The 22,869-nt window shown below is 34.7% G+C and overlaps 1 protein-coding gene across 2 annotated transcripts in view; it reads left to right on the top strand.

The window, feature by feature from the left end:
• Positions 1-22,869, top strand: part of LOC148944184 (dihydrolipoyl dehydrogenase, mitochondrial) — a 58,391-nt gene that overhangs the window by 4,470 nt on the left and 31,052 nt on the right. For both annotated transcript variants that reach the window (XM_089100460.1, XM_089100459.1), the window contains exons 2-4: positions 11,327-11,455; positions 15,711-15,846; positions 19,060-19,160. In XM_089100460.1, coding sequence (XP_088956586.1) covers positions 11,327-11,455; positions 15,711-15,846; positions 19,060-19,160 — 366 coding nt within the window. The remainder of the gene's footprint in view (positions 1-11,326; positions 11,456-15,710; positions 15,847-19,059; positions 19,161-22,869) is intronic.

A 22,869-nucleotide genomic window follows, 5' to 3' on the forward strand; every position in this document is an offset into this window, starting at 1 on the left:
ACTTGGCTTAATCAAAAAACATTCACTAGCTGAACTCCAACCATTATGACTAAGCCATATTAGAGTCTAGTTCAACCAAGACTAGAGTTTGAAATATGTACTGCAGGCCCAGTCAAGCAGCAATGGAATCAGTCCAGAGAAGGGCAATAAATGCATTAAAGACCTCTGTGATGTCCCTTATCCATCCTGTCTCCATAAGCTCAGAATAACATCTCTCATGTATAGATGTAAACAATCAGTGTGATAACAGCATACAAGCTTCTAAATGCTGAGGATACCATTCCTGACCTTAACCAACCAGACAGTTCATAGCAAACTTGTGGTCACCTTCATTAGCTTTTCCAGAAATGAACAAATACCAGACTAAGGAACATATTTTTTTCAAATTCTTAGTACTAAAATTTTCTCTTTTTTTCTATTCCTGGCACTCCCCTAAGACAACTTGCCTTTGCAAGTTTATGGGCATGCTAAAAGATTTAGTTGAAAGACTTGTTTTTTTTCATGTAATATATATATATATATATATATATATATATATATATATATATATATATATATATATATATATATATATATATATATATATACGTATGACATTGTCAAAGTGTATGACATTGCTATTTTGACATTGTCAAAGTGTAAGTTCTCCATCTATTGTTTGTGTGGTCTGCCTCATGGACAAAGGCCATGGAGATCCTTCATGTGCAATTTAAGGTAATCTTTAAGGCAAAGATTAAAACCGCATTTTTCAAGATTGGGCTCAAGCTTTGAATGCCTGGCCAAGATTAAGCTCCACAGCTGGTTATCAGTAGGCTATGTTTGAGATTATGGGTGTTGTATATGGTTAAAATATTCAAGCTAATCACGAACTTCTTGAGAAGATTTTGACACATACAATGGTGAAACAATTCACTTCCTAGGTGGTATGGTAGATATTTTGCAATGATTTAGCTGTTAAAAAAACATATGAGTTATCCAACTACTTGGTATCTTATCCTGCTTATATTACCTTAAATAACATTTGCCAGCAATACAATGATCCTGTGTTGCTGGTCAGTGAAGATAGTGTGCTGACTGATTTGGTCAGTCCTAAACTAATTACCAGGGCTTGGTTCCACCATTCCTTGTCAACTGATGATTTGAATAACTCAATACTGGCAGAAGAGACTGCATCCTGGTCTAACAACTTTTATAGACTCACCACCCAATCAGAAAAAGAATTTGCTACGCAACCTTGAGTTGGCATGCTTCTTGAAAAGTTTTTGATCATGTCCTCTTTTTCTTGAAGAGATATCTGGTTGAAAGATATTTGGGATAAGTTTTTTATGGTTGAGCAGCTTGAATGTAATATTCATATCCCTCTCTTTTGGCAGTAAGTCAGTGTGGGTAAAATCAATTTTTCAAGCTGAGAGGGGAATGTCATAGAAACCTCTGATGCATTTAGTTGTATGCCCCTGAACTGATTCTTGAGTTTTTTGGTCTGCTTTATTTATTGGGTTGGCAATGCACTTACCAAACTATAGCTTAGACCAAAGTAAACATTTAAAAGGCTTTGAAGCAACTGAAGGGAACAACTGCTGAAAGTTCTCTTAAATATACCAATAGTCTGACTAGAATTTGCAGCAACAATCTGGGTATGTAAATTAAACTTTAGCTCTTAGTCAACTAATAAACCCATGTCACATTTGACATGAATATGGATAATAGGTTGCCTTGTTCTGTTTACTGGCTCAATTGGATTTTGTTACTCTTTTGTTCCAATAAATTTAATTACCTTAAATTACATAGGCATACCAAGCAAGATAAGGCGGTGTTGAACCTCCTGTAGAAAATGATGCTGGCATTATTTAAAGATTATAATCTGACATCCCAGTTTAGCTTCCATTCAGTATTGACCCAGTCTTGATCAACTCCTTTCTTGAAGGTTTCTAAGCAGAGCTGTTTCAAGGGTTGGTGGTTCCAAGGAAACAATCACAATACCCTCCCCACTCCCTCTCATCTCAAATTTTAGCAAAAAAGCAGAATCAAAGTGGGCAGGGGTACCCTGCCACATATGCCCCTCCCCCAGCCACAGCTGCCCTGGTTGCCCCCTTGAATGGCTGTGTTTCTAAGGTTTGAGACAGGATTGTGGCTTTGGACAGACTATTCCAGAGTAGGGTGGAATGGACTGAAAAGAAGTGGTGGTGCTCTTGTCTGATGCAACAGGGAAACTGCAGATCCCTGGTTTGTCCTCTAATGGCATTTGAGATGGACATGGAGAAGACCTCACAGTTGTGTTACATGTCCTCTATTCCTACAGTAGTCTAAACTAAAGTAGAGAGTTTAATGGCAGAGAAGCAACATCAACAAAATCAAGAAATGGAAAAATGCATACAAAATATATAATTTGGGCAAAAATTTTGCAAAATAGGGTAGGGGGAGTAAAGTGAAGTGCTTAGGAATGATATAAACAAGTATTTTAGGTCTTTTTAAAAGTTTTTTTCAAGAATTTTATAGTGTTTCTTTTTGAGTAGGCTTTAACTGTGGACTAATACCTAAGCCAAAAATAAGCCAGACAGTGTTTTGTCCCAAATCCAGCACAACTTATTCCTTGTGTACTTGAAGCTTCATCTTTTAACTAAGACATTATAATAAATACAATAAAATGCCAATTGTCTTAAATGCACATTATAAAGAAACATATTTCAAGTCATCATTCTGTAACTCTACAAGGAGAATTCCTTAGATTGCTCCTAGCTGCAATTTAAGGTAAGGTATATAATAGGCCCATTTTTTAGCACTAAGATCTTACATCTAAGATCTTACATCTTTCTGCAAAGATTATAGTTTTTTATCTCATCTTTGTTCTAAGATCTTACAGCTCGCTGATGTTAGCAAAAAGTGTGAAGACCGCCACTGTTTTGCCATATAGAACAATGATGAGAGAACTTTGATGATCTATTCATCAGTGTTCTCAGACTGCTGATCAGAGCAGAATGATGAAAGACGTTTGCACAAAAATGGCCAAAGATGTAAGATCTTTGTTCAAAGATTTCACTTTTAAGTGTTTTCTGACAAAAGATGTAAGATCTTAGCACATTGATGAGTGAAAAAACAGGCCTAATGCTAGAAATGAAACACCAATACATAGAATATGAATAAAGCAAAAAATTAAGTAATTAGAAAATATTTTTTTTTACTAGTTCAACAACTCTCCTAGGCCTGAATTATGTAGATGAGTTGAGTGTCTAAATAAAAATACTAACAAAATCTTTGGAGGATTTGGGAGTTCATGGTGCAAAAAATAGGTTTGGATAGGTTTTAAAGTTATGAAGACTAAGTTTCTTAGACTATGAATAAATGATTGCAAAGACGTTAGATAATGAACAAGAAAATTGATCAATTGTTTGCTTGCCTTAGTAGTATTATTATCAAAGATGGTGAGTGCTATGAAGACATAAAAAGTAGAATAGCCAAGGCATAGACTGTTTGTCTTCCTTTCTATGGCTGAATTTGTTTATAAAGAATAGAATATAGCCTTTGTCTGCTCTCACCTTGAATTTGAAATGGTACTAGCACCCCCACAATACAAAATGGATTTTAAAGCCATAGAAAATGGCAACAAAACTTGTCCCCATCCTGCATAATACTCTGCGTGAACAATGCCTATAGACTTTGAAGTTGCCCGCCCTGACATATAGACAAAAGAGGGTTGATGTAATAACAAATCAAAGCATGGGTGCTTCAACAGGCTGGGGAAGGTTTCTTAAATGTTTTCTAAAGAGATTTACCTAAGGATTGTTTTAGGTACTCATTTGACTGTATATGAAACAATAATCCCTACCAAAATCTGGCTTGATCCCACTTTCTAGGGTTAAAATGAAAGAAAGGTTAAGACGTTTTACAGATTAAGAATGGCAGGTAGCCAACGGATTTGGCAGCCTGTTTGGGATTTTTGGGACCAAATGAAAAACAAGTCACCCCCAGAGTGGATGGTAAGAGGTCATACAAAAACTATTTAAAACAAATTAGAACTTCTGGGGAGGGGGTAAAGAGTAAATTTTGAATTGATTTTGCTGGGAAAGTGATTTGTTCAGCTGTGTTGGCTCTAGGTAACTAGGTGCTGTAGTGAGCTGTCAGTTGTAGTAGTGGTAGCGTAATGTTTTTGTCTCCCCTCCTGCTTTTAGCTTCTGCTAATCAATTTCAATTTAAGTAGTTGTTTACTGGAATTGGGGTTGCTGGCTAAAATCTATTATATTTGGATGTAATTTTTGTTTAATCAACTCTATTTAAAAAAAAAAAAAAAAATGATTATACAATTGAACCTTCTTCTTCTATTTAACAGCAGGCAGGCTTTTCAGTAACACTATTTAGCCCTTTTCCTTTTGCTTCACTCTGTGGGCTACAGAGTTACTGGCTTGATTGCCTCATATTTATTAGATATATTCAGATATCTTTCAGCAGATCTTTCGACTCTAGGAGTTCAAATATAAGATGATAGATGTCGATTTCTATACTCTGTGTGCAAGTATAGTTGGCTAGGCTCTTGGCTGATAGTGGGATTTTGTGGTGTTTGAAGTATTTTAACAGTTTAGAAAGCAAGGTATGTTGTGCAGACGTCAGCATATTACATTCAAATAGGCAATGGTCAATTGTTTCATTATTCATATTACAATGCCTGCAAAGAGGGGACAGGTGAATTGAACCACTTTAATTATAAAGCTTATATGAGCATGCAATTAATTTTGGTCCATTTGTTACAGAACTAATTATATGATAAATTTTATAAATATAATTATTGGGAAAGGGTGAAAGAATAGGATTAATCTTATTAAAATTAATATCTGATAGCCTCCATTGGTAAATATCTCTAATTGGGATTGGTCTCCCACTTGGCTGGTCAATATTTATAGCATTTTTTGCTATTTCATCAACCTGATGATTACCACTTATGCCAGAGTGGCTAGGAATGTACTGAAAGTAAGTTTTTATGCCACTTGAAGCAATATTATCAATAATACTGAGACAATGATAAGTGTCAATGTCCAACTTATATTGAGGAGCTGAGGCCAGCAACTCAAGGCTTGATAAAGAGTCGGAATAGATGATAATATTATTCGAATTGTCAATCAAAGATTGGTTTTGCTTAAAGTGTTCTAATGCCATGATTATGGCATTTAACTCAGCAGACATTATAGATAAATAATTAAATAATCTCTCGCCCATTGCAATTTTCAGGTGAGGAAGGAAAACACCACTTGCAACCTTCTCATTCATTTTTGACCCATCAACAAATATTTGGAAGTGATTTTTATAGGTAATTGTATTAAGTTCTGCAAATTTTTTCTGAACAAAAGCAATGGGGGTTAAATCTTTATTCCATTTTGAAAATTCAGTATTTATTATGGGAAATGACCAAGTCCATGGAGGGGATTGGGGGAAAGTAGGTGCAATAGACTTTGCTGGTACAGGGAACTTCTTTTGAATATTGGCATACTCATCTGCAATACCTCTATACATGGCTGGATTTCTTAACCAATTATGTAATGTGTGTGAGCTATTTGATTCAATTTTTGTAAGATGTTTTATCAAGAGTAAGCTACGTCTCTCCCTTATTGTTGTTAATCCACTCTCCATAAGCAGAAACTTGGTGCTTGTGGGTTTCCTAAGACCAAATATGAGACGTATTATATCATTTTGTGTTGTTTCAATTTTTTGCATCTGGGTCTTTGCACATGCACCATAGACAATGAGCCCATTGTCAATATGGGGTCTTATATGTGATTTATAAAACTGGAGTAAGGTTTTCTCCTTACAACCCCAGGGTGTGGAAAGAAGTCTTTTTAGTATATTTGCTTTTCTATAACATTTTTTTATTGTGTTTGAAATGTGGAGGTGGAAATTAAGTTTTTGGTCAAGCATGAGACCTAGGTAATTAATATTATTATCATCTGGAATGGTTGTTTTATTTAGAGTTAGTTTTGCATTAACATGGTTTCGCTTCCTGTGAAATTGGATTATTTTTGACTTGGTGGGTGCAATGGGTAAATCTGAATGTTGAGAGAATTTTTCAAACTGGAAAAGTGACTTTTGCAGATTTGACTGTGCTATCTGAAAGGTGTTGCCAGATGACCATAGCACCAGATCATCAGCATATTGTAGATTCGTGTGGGGTAGGTTCATGTCCCAGAGATATAGGGCAAATGGAGGCAACTGAGGACTGCTCCCTGAGGTAGGCCTTTGGATATTGTCTTTTGGGGTGAAGAGGCTGAACCAACACAAACAATGAAACTTCGCACTTCTATGAAGGATTTAATAAAGGATACTAGCTTGGGAGGTACTCCAAGGTTTGCAAGTTTATTTAAAAGGATTTGGTGGTTCACATTGTAATATGCTCCTTCAAAATCAAGGAAAGCTGCCACTAGGATATTATTTTTTGAGAAAGATTCATTTATTGCATTTGTTAGCAAAATGAAAGCATCTGTTGAGGAGTGGTATTTCCTGAATCCAGTTTGAGTGTGTGGGATCATGTTATTTTTCTCAACAAACCAGAGGAGTCTGTGATAAATCATTTTCTCCATTATTTTCCCCATCACAGGTGTAATCATTATGGGCCTATAAGACTCAGGGTTATCTTTTGGTTTATTTTTCTTTAGGATTGGTAGGAGGGACGAACATTTCCATATATTGGGGAACCTAGAGGATGCCCAAGCGTGATTATAACAATTTAGCAGTTCTTGTTTGTATGAAGGTGTGAGATTCTTTATCCATGTGGGGTGTATATTGTCATAGCTGCTGCTTGTTTTGGACCTAATATGATGTATTGCATTATTCAATTCCTGGATTGAAAATGGATTAGTTATGTACTCGGATCCTGGGCGTGGTTGGTAACTAGGGTTCATAGGAATTGTGGACAGATTGCTTTGATTGTTTGATGTTAGCTTATTAACAAAAAGAGTTGCAAATAGGTTAGCCTTTTCAATATCATTGTCATAATGGGTATTATTATGTATAAGCTCATACAGGAGTGGGTTGGGAGAAGTCTTTTTCCCACATATGTGGCTTATGACTTTATGTATGATTGGCTCATGCATTTCTCTGGAGAGATTATTTGCAAAATTATTCCAGTATTTATATTTAGCATCTATTATAGTCCTTTTTAGATTAGATTCTGCTTGTAATTTTTTTAAATGTGTAGTAGGTGTTGGTTTTTTTATGAATTCTGTCCTAGCTGCCTTTTTTATCTTCCATTTATTTAGGCACTCATTTGTCCACCATGCTTTAGGAATTTGTTTAGGGAATGTTTTCTTAGGTGTTGTCCTGGGGATAGTATGATTAGCTGTATTTATTAGTAAAGATGTTAAGGCTTCAGCATGTGTGTCAACTGTTGTATTAGAAATGCATGAACTTTGGGTGAAACTTGTAATTTCATCATTTAGCTTATTTTGGAAAATAGACCAATTTGCTTTAGTGTTGATATATTTGGAAGTATGAGAAGAAGTTTCGGCAGGTTCATTTAGGGAGCAAACTATAGCAAAGTGGTCTGTACACAGACTATCAATTTTATTTATGTAAATTTTGTTCAAAAAATTTAAAGACACAATTTGTAGGTCAATTGTGGAGAATTTGGCACTTTTGGGGTTAAAATATGTATTTAGGTTTGGAGGGGTAGCAACAGCTAATTCATTATTATTTGAAATCATTTGCTCAATAAATTTACCAGCTTTATTTGCTGGTTTATTCCCCCACAAAAGGCTGTGAGCATTGAAATCACCACAAATAATGATGTTTTTTAACATATTAGAATTATTTATATAATTAAAGAAATCCTTGGCATCTGAAGTTTGGCCATTAGGGTTATAAAAGCTTATTATGTAGGTTTTTAAATTATTCAGCCAAACACTTATACCAATTACATCAACATCATTTTCAAAATCTGGAAAATTGATGCCACAAAATTTTATATTATTATTAACTAATAAAGCTACACCACCTCCTTTTCTCTCTGAAGATCTATCCTTTCTCAGGATAGTGTATCCCAGAGACTTAATTTGTTGATTTTGGGTTAAATGAGTTTCCTGGAGGCAAGCAATATTAATGGAATTATTATTCATAAATGATATTAGTTCATTTAGCTTATTTTCTGTGAGTGATCTTACATTCCATTGGAGTATTGATAAATGTTGTGTTGTTGATTTATTCTTCATATGACTGTGTATCAATGTTCAGCTTTGTTAAAAGTAAAGCAAGATCTTTTTTTGCTTGAATGAGCATATCATCTGGGATGTAGATTTTTGCCAATTCTGCAATAATTTTTATTTTCTGTAGTTGATGTATGTTCATGGCCTGAACTGCATTACAGTTTAGAATGAATAAGAATATATTTGGTGATTGCATTTTTGGTAGTGCATCCTGTTTGTTGGTTATGGGATTTATTCATGGTAGTGTTTCTGGTTTGTTTCTTCTTGGGAGGGAGGGCCAGGCTGGCCTCATCTCACCGGAAAACAAGGCTTGCTGGCTTGGTGATTCCTTCTGATAGGGATTTGAGCTAGGGGGCTTAGAAGATATTGTTTTATATGGGGTGCTTGATGCATTTGGGGCATTTGACTTGGGGGTTTTGGTTGGTTTCATTACAGGCTTTATTTGGTATTGTTGGGCAGCATTTGCTTCCATTGCTGCAAAGGGGTATGGGATGGCCTTCTCTGTTGATATTTGGAGTGTTAGAGCTCTTTTCTTGTATGCAGGGCATAATGATTTATTTGTAGATTCATGAGGACCTTTGCAATTGATGCATGTAGGCTGGGTGTTTTTGCAAGTTGTCAGCTCTTTAGGATGGAAAGATTTACAATTACTACACTCTTGGAGAATTTCATTGCATTTGTTTGTCGTGTGTCCCAGTTTGAAACACTTCTGACACTGAATAGGCTTAGGTTTGTATTCCTTGTGTGGTTTGATTTGCCCAAATAGGAATAATTTTTCTGGGATATCAATTTTATCCTTTAGTGTGAATAAGAAGGATCTACTAGTTTTTAGGCCAGTAGAATTAGGTTTTCCAAGTTGGGTAACATCCTCAACTGGGATTGTGTTTCCAGCCCTATCTGAGAGGCCTTCTTTTAACTCCTGAGTAGATATCTCTGGGGGAACATTGTAAACTACAATTTTTGTTGGTGATTGTTTTGGGTTCCAATTAGATGCAATAATTGGGATATTCAGAAAAGATTTAAGGTTAATTATTGTATCTGCTGATTTCTGATCTTCTACAGCTATAAGCAGAGATCCATCACGGTTAATGTTAAGAGAGAACATTGATTTTAGCAATTTAAAAATTGCAACTCTTATTGCAGTGATCATTTTTATTTCAAAGGGGGTTGTGGGAGTAATTTTAAGGTAAATTCGTAAGTTTTTGGAGGGAGGATCTTGGGCAGGGAGAGGGGAAATGCTTTTAATTGGGGAGATTTTTTTCCTTTTTTCTCGAGCTTCTAGAGAGGACCTCTTGAAACCCATTATCATCATTTATGGTTGCATTAGGACCTACAGTTATCATTGTCCTATTCTCCGAATCGGAGCCATCATTAGAACTTTCAGATAATGTGCTTGACCAGCCAGGATGGGTATCTTTCACTATGGAATTTGATTTGGGATCTGGGGGGACGTTTTTTTTTGGAGGACTTCTGAACATTGCCCAGTGGAAAAAGCTTTAAACACAAATATAAAACTAAAATAAGAAGGGAAAATAGATGATATCAAACCGTCTGCACTATACTATGGGAAGGATAAACACCACAGCATAGCCCTGAGGATGACTTGAGCAGGATAGGTTTGGTACAACTACTGATAAGAAGCGATAATAATCAAGAAAATATATTTCGATTTTCTTCTTCTTCGAGAACCAAACATGCATACAACTTTTTGTTTTCGATTTCCTAAATTAGAAAATTTCACTTTTAAGACACAGTGTTGTAAAAAATTATGATGTTTCGAAAGTGTATTTTAATTCTGTGTTGAATTGTAAGTTGTTGAGTTCAATTTGAAAATATTTTGGGAAAAAGTGTGAACCTCGCACTTTCTTTGTGTATATTTTTATGTTTGAACACCAAAAAGTATTTTAATGGGTGTGAACCTCAATTCAATAAGATTGGGAGATGAATATATTTCATGAACTATGCTGTATTTTCTAACTCTATATCACTGAATTACCTTTCAAATTTGTTGTAAGTTTCCATATTTTATTGGCCTTTTTATGTAATTCTTGGATTTTGATTTGTCAAACTCCTCAAAAATAAAAAGTCATGAATGTTGTTACTTTTCAATTGTGATTGAAATAACAACAACTTGTTCTTGTATGCTTTGCCATTATTAAATATATTGTTGTTACTGTTATCTTTGTTTTAAATAGTATGTTTAATGGTTAAATAAAAAATTGTTTTAATAAACTAGTTTTTACTGTTTTGGCTATTCTGTGTTGTAAAAGTGTGATGGATCTTGCTAGCCTGAAAAATATTCAAGATGTACCTCTTATGTCCCGTAAGCTGCAGATTGGCCATCCCTACACTAGCTACTAAGTGTTTATTTACAAATTAAGGAGAGTTGCAGTCTTTAATATTATTTTAAGCCAAAACTCAGTGTCAAACAGCATCAGATTTAGTTCCAAATCCAGTAAAGTTCTCTTCCCAGGATGTTAGAAAGCTATAGCTTCAGGTAGACTAATTTCAGCAAAGAATAACTTGTCACAAAGCTAGAAAAGGGGTAGTATCTTCTCTAAAATAATGAAATATATTTTGTGTTAGTGTCAGTGTCTCTCACAAAAGACAAAATTTGTTTAGTGATTTGGAAACAAGGGTTTGTAAGAATTGCAAAGTTGAAAAATACAGTGAAAGTTTTAATATAACTATTATGGAGGATTTAAGGGAAATTTGAACTTCTTGGAGGGTGTAAGAGGGAGACTTTAAATAGATTGAGATGGAGGAGGAGGGAGTGTAGCGTTGGCTTCAGGTAGCTTGGTGCTGCAGTGACTTGTTGGTAGTAAAAATTGGAATTTTTAGGCTACAATACTTCTGGGGGATGTATAATACTTCAGGATAAATCTGGGTTGGGGATTTTCCCTATTCTCCTATGTCCATGCATGTACATGTGGGTAAGTTGAAGTTGTATGTTCTTTCTTCTCTAAATACATGTCAAGCAGGCTATAGAAACTTCACATTCCCCCCCCCCTAAATATTCAGATATTGTGTATTTTCAGTTTGTTTTTCCTGTGCTTTCCCTAGAGCTGATTCAATGTTTTACCTTTACTCTTCCTTCTCCCTTTTTGTATGTAATATCAAGTTTTTGGTTCTATTTTCTTTTTTAGACAATCTGCAATGGAAGGATTGTAGGTGTTAGGTTTTTCTCAGATGTGGTTGAAAATGATTTGGTTGTCATTGGATCTGGTCCTGGAGGCTATGTGGCAGCCATTAAGGCAGCACAGCTTGGAATGAAGGTAAGCTCATACTTCTATGTGAACCAGTCATCTCCGCTTATTTTTTTAACCAATCTGTGGTTGTGACCTCAAACTCCACTATGGGATGGTTGCTGGTCAGCAATTCCTGGTAAAAGAAAAGTCAAAATGTCTTAATTTCTTTAATTTGGGTCTAAAAAGCCAGAATTCACAGATGTGAGATTAGACCTAACCAGGTGTGCAAAAAGTTCAAAAGCCGCCAGTTACAGAATTCCAAAAGCTGTCAACGCTTTTGCAGCACAACCTGTATTTTGAAAGCTTTATTTTGAGCAAAAAGTTTTTATAAATAAAATTTACTGAAAAGTAACAAATGTAACTTAGTATAGCTTGAAGTTAGAAATATCAATAGTTTCCTGAATCACAATTAACAATGTAAGCTAATTCAGTGGCAAGCCATATACTGGCCATAAATATCATAGTCCATAGCAGTGTTGCCAGTGCTTTGAAATAACTGTACCAGTTTTCTGGTTAAAATTGTACTGCAAGAAAGTAATTTGTACCATCAGAGCAATAGGTTAAAAATTTGCCATAAAAATATGAAAATTTTCAATAAACTAAGACTTGGAACAGATATTTGAGCAAAAAAGGAGCAAGTAAAACCTAAATGTACGAGGAAATATGATTGTACCAAAAAATTTCCAAATGTACTGCACTGTACCAGGACCACTAAATTGTACCGAAAACGGTACAATTGTACTGCTTTGGCAATGCTGGTCCATATTTTTATAAATACGATTTTATCAAAAATACTGTATCATATTCACTCTAATACTGCTAGTAGAGTATAGTATTCAAAGTCTGAAGTATGCTGTATATAGCTTACTGTTGTTATTTATGGATGGAGCTGTACACTCCAATGCAATTGGTATTGTAAAAATAATGCATACCCAACTGCATTCTTAATACCCATTGATGATAATACTACAACTAAAAAAAGCACCATTTGATTTTCTGGGAGAACAATATTGATTGGCAGCCTGGCAGTCACATGCATTATGAAGCTCTGATTTTAGTTTTGCCTTAAGCTAATCCCCAAAATAAACATAAAGTTGCTGCCACATGATAGTGTGGCTGCTTTAGGCAACTAATCTTCTACATTTCAGCTTTACCATTACCTTTACCCTTTAACTGTACCTTTTACCTTTACCTTTAACTGTATGTTTACCTTGATATCAGTCAGACCTTTACAGTTTCTTTCTATCTGAAGAATTATCAGTTTTGAGAGAATTTGGCCATTTGTGCAATATTTGGACAAATATTCACTTTGAGTTCAAGAGAAGTGGAATAAGTAAATACTTGATCACAAGGACAAAGGAGCAACGACCTAGAAGTAAAATTTCACATAGCAACATTGAAACTCAGTGAGTTTTTAGTTTGAACAAGTTTTAAAAAGCAGCAGTGTGAGAAGAGATACATACATCTTGTGAGAATAAATATTTCAGAAGAGATACATCACCTGGTAAAAAAAAGAATATCAAAAAGAATACTGCTCTTTTTTGCAGGGGTGGATCTAGAGCGAAATCTTGGGGGAGGTCCAATGTGACAAGGCACCAATGAACTAAATCTTGGAGGAGCCTAGTGTGACAAAGGTGCCAATAATCGACCAAATTGACAAATTTATCCTAAATAAAGAGTAAAAAAGGAAAAAAAAACAGGATAAGAGGGTGCCAGAAAAAACCTTGGGGGAGGGGGGCTGGGTCCCCGGCCCCCTGGATCCACCAGTGCTTTTTTGTTTTGTAGTTGCTCTTTTTAGAGTTTTGGTTCCTGTTGGGTCAAGTTACTTACAGTTCATTACCACAAACTGTTTGATCAATCTTCAAACACAGATATCAGGTAGCAGAGTAAGAAATAAAAACCAACCGTTTGTAAAACAATAAGTCTGAAAATAATATAAAACTTAACAAGAAAACAATCTGGAAATAATAACCAAATTTTTACTTTCAGCTATAATATACAATTTTTTATGTATCATGTTTTAAGGTTGCTTCTGTTTTAATCAACTATTCCCCAAATTTGAATATAATCTATAGCTTAATTTTTCTCATTAAGAGGGACAGAGGGGAGGGGCTGCAATTTTCTAGTAAGAAATTTATATTTAGGGAAAGTTTTGAATGGTAAATCTAATTCTACCGCGTTTTTTTTATTCTATTATTTTTATCTCAGCATTAGCCTTCATACAGGGTTAATAATTGCTCCAGCATTAGAATTTGTGGAGGTAGGCCTAGGAATTAGAAATAAATTTCAATGCCCTAATTTGAGCAGAATATCTGTTCTGTAAAATGTCATTCACTTACTTAACAACTTTCCTAGACCATAAAAAGAACCTAGACTGCAGTTGAACCACTCAATCGAGTATGGACGCCCGCCAAAAATATTTTAGGGGTAGGGCACCAGAGTAACAATGGTGAGGAGATGAGGAGGAGGAGAGAAATACGTTTAAACATAACAGGTTATATGCAAAATAAAATTCTCAAGGGAAAAAGAAAAGTACTTAATTTTTACATAGCAAATGAAGCAAAATTCAACAAATTTTTAAATTGTGAAGATTCCTGGCTAAAAGATCAATCCCTTTAATCGGTACTTATGTATTATATTGCTAAGACTCTAGAAGTGAAGTTAGGTTAATCCTAATGAAAAATACCAAAACTTGATGAAAATATAATTCTTTTGAAACAAATTTGGGATATATGTTTGGAAATTTGGGGGGGGGGGTGGAAGTAGCATGGACTAAACTAACCTAAACTAAAGAAAATATGGTAAAAAGGTATCATCTTAAAAGGTACATTTAATTTCTGTGTAAAACGACAGTTATAATTTGAAAGAGCATAAAGTAAGGTCTCGAGTTCATCTGATCTATAGCTCGATACTGAAAATATCTCCCAAATTTATCATGAAATGCCCCCCTCCCCCCTCTTTGCATAGGTACCATGCTTTCCCTTTTACATTTTTGAGTAATTTTTTAATTTAATCTCTTATATTTTCATACTTTTGAAAATTAAACAGAATGACAAAAGAAAACAAAATTTAAACTCATGGTCCAGCTGTCTAAAATAACCCACATTGTATGGATGTTCAGAATTATACTGAACATAAACTTATTCAAATGAAACTCTTTACCATGAGTCATAAGAGAACCTTTGATGAAATGGTATAGTCTTATAAACATTATGCTTTGACTAACATAGGAAGAAAGGTCAGTAATTCATTAATCTATATCTGGTTTTTGATGTGTAGAAAATAATTGAGGCAAAAAATTTGGAAAGTGGTGAAAAATTATGTACAGTCAAGTGAAAGTGATAGTTACTAGGGGTGGATTGTCACTAGTGATAAATCACTAGGGGTGGCAACCCTGAACGAAAGGGAATTTTTGGGGAACCGATTTTTGTTTGAGAATACAGATTTTTGGGGAACTGATTTTTGTTCGAGAAGACAGATTTTTGGGAGAAATCCACAAAAAATTTGGGGATAGTGGAAGTACTGGTATTTTCAGACAAAATCTGCCAACAAATTTTACTAAGCCATGGAAACTGCCAAGTATCATTGCTACTATGCCACCCTAATTTTTGCAGGGTGGAGCACAACTTGTGTTTTGACAGCTTTTCTTGGAGCAAAAATTTTTTTTATATATATAAATGGTATTTTCAGACAAAATCTGCCAACAAATTTGACAACTGCCAAGTAACATTGCTACTTTGCAACCCCACTTTTTGCTTGGCGGGGCCTAACTAGTTTTGTATCCTTCTCTTAATCTTCCCCTCGATCTCTGTCTTTTTTCTCTATTTCTTTTTATCCTCTTTTTGTCTCTCCCTTCCCCCTCATCTCTCCTTTTTTTCTTTCCTTACTTTTTTCCTTCTTCCCCTTCTCTCAATCACAATCTCTCTCTCTCTCTCTCTCTCTTTCTCTCTCTCTCTCTCTCTCTCTCTCTCTCTCTCCCTCTCTCTCTCTCTCTCTCTCTCTCTCTCTCTCTCTCTTTCTTTCTTTCTTTCTTCTAGAAGTGTAATTACTTATATTAAACATAACATATTTACTATTTCAAATTGTATTCTAGTTTAAATTTGTCATCTTAGGTGCATGTTTGATGTGCTTACTTCATAATTCCACTTTTGTCATTTCTTCATGTCTTCCTTTCTCTGGATTCTTTTCCCTTATCATTTCTTTTCTTTCACTTCATTGATGTTTCATTTTTTCTTCTCTTTGTTCATAAATATAATTTCCTCCCTGTTTTTTCTTGTTTCAGACAGTCTGTGTAGAAAAGAATGCCACATTTGGAGGAACATGTTTGAATGTTGGCTGCATCCCTTCCAAAGCTTTGTTAAACAACTCCCATTACTATCATATGGCGCACACGGAATTCAAGAAAAAGGGAATTGAGAGTTAGTCTTTTTTTATTTCTTATTGCTTTATTATGCACTTGTTTTTTTTTTATGCCTGCTAAATTGTCAAGAATTTTCAGTAATAGCCTGTACAATTATGCATTAATATGTGACAATTAAAATACGGATATATAGTAAGAATTTTCTCATAGTTAAACACTTCCAAAACAGTATTCCCAAGTTTCAACATAACTGATTTCCAAGTTTATGATGTCATTCATCGTTTTTTTTTTTTTTTGGGGGGGGGGGTTCAAAAAAATTTCAGGGAAGGAGTGGGAGAATACACACACACACAAAGAAATAAATTAAGACAAATATATATTAAGGAGTAGAAATTGGAGTAACTGTGTGTGGATTATAAAATAGAGGAGTAAAATTTTGCGATTTGTATTAAATTCAAAGTTTTTGGCTTGCTGACAAGGTTGTTTTTTGCTAAATTTCGTGAAAGTCTAAGCAATAATGTATAAGTACACGTCAACTAAAAGCTGAATATATAGGAAATACAAACTCATGGTAGAATCTTCGCATAACACCTTATTGTGCTATTTGTCCATTTTTTTTTTAGGGGGGAGGGGGCGGGGGTCAAAAAAATTTTAAGGAATCATTTTGTGAGTCTCAGCGCTGGCTGATTGTCTCTAAGACAAGCGGCTCATTATCGAATTTTCCCTGTACCAAAGGAAAATCCCAAAGCAATTCTGGTAGTAATTGCTATGGGACACTAAATGTGTCAGCAGTTTGAAAAGCTAACAAGAGGCTAGTTTAAAATAAAGACTAATTGTTAACCCAAGCGCTGTCTATTCAGTTTACATACAACATAAATAATATGCATTCTCTTTCAGCAAGGTTTTCAATCAACTGGGTGACACAACAGGGAACTCTCAAAGTTGTCAAATTGGTCAAGGGATACTTGCTTTGAGTTTATTTTTAATGTTTTCCAATTAGGTATGCTAGAATATGGTTTGGGGCTGCCCTTTCCTAAAATATAATGAAAATTGTGCTCAATCCAATCAAAAAAAAATAAAATTAAGACCTTCTAATGATGCAAGTTCCGTTAAATGTGAATATCTCTGTTACAAAACAATGGTTTTTCTAAGATTTTGGGTAAATTAAGTGTCGTTTTTCAGATCTCTTATTCAAGCTCTACAAGTTATGACAAGACTGCTCAATAAATTCTAGATAGTTTGGCCAAACAAACTAAAAAAGTTTTTAGGGGACATCCTTTGAAGTTGAATCCCCTTATGTTTTTTTTTTGTAAATAAAAGTCTTATAATTTGCCTGGCAGACTTTTTTTTTGTCTGGATAAATATAGGCATAAGACATTTTGGAAGTCTAAAATAAGAAAAAAACAGAGGAATGCAGAGAGTGTAGGGCAAGGCCAAGGCTCTTTTCTGCAATATGCCTATTTCTACAAGGGGTTCATTATTGCAAGTCCTGGAGGGCTCTTTTTGTCTGGCGTTTTTTTTTTTTTTTTTTTTTTTTTTTTTTTTTTTTTTTTTTTTTTTTGTCTGGATAAACATTAGTATAAGAAGTTTTGGAAGTGTAAAATAAAACGAAAAACAGAGGAATGCAGAGTATAGGGCAAGACCAAGGCTTTTTTCTCTGCAATTGGCCTAGTTCTACAAGGGGTTCTTCATTATTGCAAATCCCGGAGGACTCTTTTGGTCTGGATTTTTATGTCTGAATAAACGTAGGCATAAGAAATTTTAGAAGTCTAAGAAAGAGGAATGCAGAGAATGTAGGGCAAGGCCAAGGCTTCTTCCTGCAATGGGCTTAATTCTACAAGGGGTTCATTATTGCAAATCCTGGAAGACTCTTTGGCCCCTTAACTTGGAAGAAATTTTGATGCTACATACTTTTAGGAAAATATGATGTTCATATTCCTGTTAATGGTAATTCGTTTAATTGGGAGGGGGCGAAGGTGGGCCGCTTCTTCATGTATTAACCTGCAGCATACTCATATAATCTAAGCTTATCTATAACTCATTCTCCATCAGAAGGGCTTTGGGGTCTTTTATAAAACTAAGAGTAGGGCCCTGGGGATAACTTGGAATCTTAAACATTCCACCCTTGAAGTAAATTAACATTGAAATCTGGGAATAACAAAGCCAAAAGATGGCAAGTGTCAGTTTGATCAAGGTCTTCAGAAGACAGTTCTCTGTGGTTAAAAGTTCTCCTTTGTTCCTACAGTTTTAAGGTGGGGAAGACGCCCTGGAAAGCTCAAAATATCAGATATTTCATGGAATTTCATCAAAACTTAGGGCTGGTTACTAAACAACGCTTGGGGCGTAATCTTTATACATTCTATGGGATACTCCATAGTAAGCGTTTGGCAACAATGGCCTACCCATGTTTGTCTGGTTTGATTCTTTTTTCTTTTTATTTTTAAAATTATATTAAGTACAAACTAGCACTTGGATGAAGTCCCAATATGAAATGTATGACATGACCAACGAATCTTTTGAATAAAATATAGAATTCGAATGAAATGTTGTTTCTCTTAGTTTAATACTGTTTGTTTTACAGAAGACAACTTCTTCTCCTTCTGGAAACCAGCATATGTAGTCTGGATCAGAATTCTTTCAGCTTCATAGGATTTTTGGGTTGAATTCTCTGATTTTGTCTTCATTTTCTCAGGCCAGCTAAAGAAAAGGAAACAAGTCTTAGGCTTGGCTTGCCCACGTCAATCTAAATCAAGGGGATAATCTTGCTTTAGTAAACTTCAATTTTTCAACTAAAATTCTAGTTTATCTCCCTGAAAATCCAGCCCGCTTTTTCAGACTTTCAAAAGCGAAATTGGAAGCACTGTATATACTTTCGACTTCGCGGGAGAGGGTAGCCTTGGATTATCCGGTCACAGTTGCCAATACATTTTATAGGCCCAATATATTTGACTGTTCAGTCCCTATAAATTCTACTCAATCATTTTGAAAAGATAAATCTTATTAGGAACCTTGTATTTGTTGATTCCAAACATGTATAACTATAAAGGTGGGCACATTTGAAATTTCAAGGTTGCCTCTAGGTGTCCCACAAAGGGTTGTGTCCCTAAACTGTCAAAAGTGAAAAGGTTTTTTTTTACTATGTACAACTTGGCCATAATGCTAATGTTGTTTTATTAAGTTCTATATGTTTTCATAAAAACCTCTTATTTACCTCTAGGAATACTGAATTGAAAAAGAAGTCGGTAAGAGACTTAATCTTTTTTTTTTATAGTTACTGGTCTGTCTTTAAACCTTGAGAAGATGATGTCTGCCAAAGATACTGCTGTGAAGTCTCTGACTGGTGGAATTGCCCATTTGTTTAAACAGAATAAGGTACCATTTTTTTTATTCTCCTTCTTTTAGTAATGTATTCACCATCACTACTTAATTGTTAGGCCCTATCACTCTCATTCCAAACTGTATTAATATAAGTAAATGTTCCTTAGTGATAAGGATTTCGCTTAATAGTCATATTTGACATCTTCAAACTTGTGAAATCCTTGCCGGAAACTATTTGGTGAGCTTCATTCAACCGGAGAATCGGCTAGAGAAGTTAGGCTTAGTCAGCCCTCCTGATCTACTGCTGACTCTCCCATTGAGAACGGCCTTGCAAATGGTTGGTTACCTCAGACGTGTGAAAATGTTCTACATGATTTTTCGGCGTAGCAGCTATTACATAGGATTTAATAATTAACTATATTATAACAATAAAATTGTCTGGGATAATATAAATTATTACCTAATTTCATAAAGTTTGAACATTAGGGTTAATAACCCTCGAACATGATATGATATTGATCTGGGGCGTCGTTTGGGGATGGCACGGGGGGGGGGGGAATAAAAAAAATATAGATTTTTATTTTGATTATATAGATTTATATAGATAGCTCTATATATATATATATATATATATTTATATATTGATAGATAGCTCATATAGATTTTTTAATGTGGATTGATTTTTTTTTTTCGTCTTAAAGAGTACTTGTAATTGTTTCTACATTTACGCTTTAAGGTTTAGTTATTTAAATTTGTGACTTCCATATGTAGTTCAAAGTTATCCTACAAATATACTAATCTGCTTAAATAGTTATTGTCTGCAACTTATATTTTTGAGATTTATCTTATGATTTTAAACTTTTATTTAAATATTTTGTACACAAAAAAGAACTGTAACTGTTTATTATTGTTTTTCAATAGATGTTACTGATATCTGTCCAATTTCCACTGTATGGTCGACAATCGCTTTTAATCCATCCTGTATGGTGCTTATGCTCATTGTATTCAGCTATTAAAAGATGATCGTTTCTGAGCTTTCTTTAAATAAAGTTTAACTCTCTGATACGTACCGAACTTAAAAGTAAGAGCAGATGTCGCTTTCTGACCTTATTTTTGTTCAGCGAAATGTGTCATCTGTGCAGACACCATTGTATCTCGTAATCAAACTTTTCTAACATAAGAAAATCGGTGCTAAAGAAGAAAAGCAATGGGTGCCCTGGGCTGGGAGGGTCGGTTCTTACAGGATGGTGTAAGTTAATCCCTGGATATTAGATAATAACAATAAATGTATTATAATTTTTCGGGGTGTTGCTTCATATATATATCGACCTTATTACCCTCTAAAGGTCTTATCTGACATTTTCGAACTTTTCTAATAATTGTGAAAAACTGTTTGATGAGCTGCATCAAAAGGGGAAATCGTATATTTCATAAGGGGTACGGTGTTTGAAGCTCTGCTGATTTTCGAATAGTTGATAAAAATAATCTGAACTAGCACTTGTAATAAAAATTTTCACCAAATGCTGGCAACCTATTTTGGAAAAGGGTTGTTAGGATTTGTCTCATGTTAAGTCCTTGCTTTGCTCTATTTCAAAATATCCACTTTTAGTTTTAAACTCATGTGGATCTCACGGATGAGCACCCTTTACATGTTTGTACTGGGCTTGGTAGAGAATATGTGTGAAACGACATTTAAGTAAGGAAAAAACATTGCAGCATTTGAGCACATTAACCTATTAGTGGTATTTGAAGTTCCAGTTGTGTCCAAATGGTTATTTGATCTTGAAAGGGGATGACAAATTTATGTCGAATTGCACTTTGATCCTCCTGACCTATGTAATCTTACTGATTCTCCCTTTGAGAACAGCTTAGAAAACAGTTTTTGGCAATTATTTCGGAAGCAGGATAATTGCTTCTGACTTCGTCAACTATTTTACTTCTGTCAACATACCGAAGGTTTTAGGTAGATATAGGGGACGAGTGGGCTAAAATAACTCGAAGTTTGTGGAAGTGGGCTAAAATAACTCGAAGAAGAAGAAGTGAGAAGTCGAAAAAGAAGAAGTGGGCTAAAATAGCTCGATGAAAGCCATAATATGCAAACCGCATTGTTTTAAAATTAATTTTTACTTACTAATGTCCTGGACTTCCTATTGGTCGTGTTGGAGCTATCTCCTTTAGACGTTGACAGATCAGTGATTTGAAGGATTTGTGGTCATCCGAGAAACAATCCCTTGCAAGACGGGGAATTGAAGTGATAATTTAATTGTGACCAATGGTCTCATCTGCTAGACTGTCACATGGTATGTTGTTGTTAAATTGTATATGTTGTTAAATCCAGCACAGTTTCAAAATCCAAAATTTCAAATTGTTTCGAAAGTTAATTTTTTAAGTTTTATTTAAAATGATTCAGTCTTCAGAGAAGGTTTAATCTTGACTATCTTGAACTCTATCAATCTATGTGCATATGAATAAGTGGTCGGCAATAGATTAGTAGTTTCAAAGAGTCACAAAAAAAGACTGTTTCTCTCAACGGATATTAATTAGTGAAAGTGCTCGAAAAGGTACTTAAATGCTTAAGGTAGCAGTGCTGTACCCGTCTTTTTGTGGTGTTTCCGCGTGTAACCGTGCTGATATTTGGGGCTTTTTTACAATTAGATCTTGAGGTTAGGCAAAAAAATAAAAAATAAATAAGCACACACTCATGATCTCTCTTCTGGCAAAAAAAGAAACAAAATTGCACATTTTTGTATATGGGATCTCGAAACATCTATAGTAGGATTCTCTGATACACTGAATCTGAAGGTGTGATTTTCAATAAGATTCCTTGAATTTTAGGAGTATTTCCTCCCATTCTTAAAAATCAAGAAAATTTTCCCAGGCTCGTAGCCTTTTATTGGTAACATTAAGCTTAATGAATCTTATATATTTGGAATCAGCATAATAAGCTGATTCTTTTGATGCATCAATTGATATAGAAGTCTATTTTTTAGAGTTTCGGTTACTATTGAGTCGCGTCGCTCCTTACTTACAGTTTTTTAACACGAACCTGTTTGATAAGGCAAAATCTTGTCAATGAATGAGTTTAATCTACATTTTCATTTGGATGTCTTGACTGTTTTGGCAATTACTGCTATATTTTTATCTTTGGGATAAAATCTTATATTTTTATCATCGTTTTATCTTATATCTTTATCTTTTAATTTATTTTCGTTTCAATTAAAAGTGATTTTTAGAGTTTACTTCTTTCCCCGATGAATAGTTTATTTAAAATGAATACGCTGCTAAATTTGTTCACTTGGACCAGGGCTTGTTTGTAAATAAAGGAAGTGTAAAATACGTAATCAAACAGTTGATGGTAGCGTACTGTAAGTAAGGAGGGACTCTAGATAATAGTAACAGAAACAAACATTTATAGCAATGCTGAAATTTGAATACGTCAAAAGAATAAGCGTTTTTAAATTTCTTCTGGGAGCAGGCTTCTGGGAACACCTCCCAGAAGGACTTTAGTTTTGATGAGAATCACGCCATCAAATTCAGCGTATCAGAGAACCCCAGAACAGAGATTTCACTACGAAATTTGTTCCTGAGAATTACTTGAGCTAGAATTGGACTATTCATGGTAACGAACTATGAGGAGTGACCTGTCCTAATAGCAACCAAAAATCTCAAAACAAAATTTTGGTATTAATCAGTTCGTGGTAACGAACTGTGTAAGTAAGGAGCGACCCGGATCAATAGTAACCGAAACTCTAAAAACGGAAAT

This window comes from Artemia sp. Qi Xiang Cuo, chromosome 14 (assembly GCF_049724085.1).
Source record: "Artemia sp. Qi Xiang Cuo chromosome 14, ASM4972408v1, whole genome shotgun sequence".
NCBI lineage: Eukaryota > Metazoa > Arthropoda > Branchiopoda > Anostraca > Artemiidae > Artemia > Artemia sp. Qi Xiang Cuo.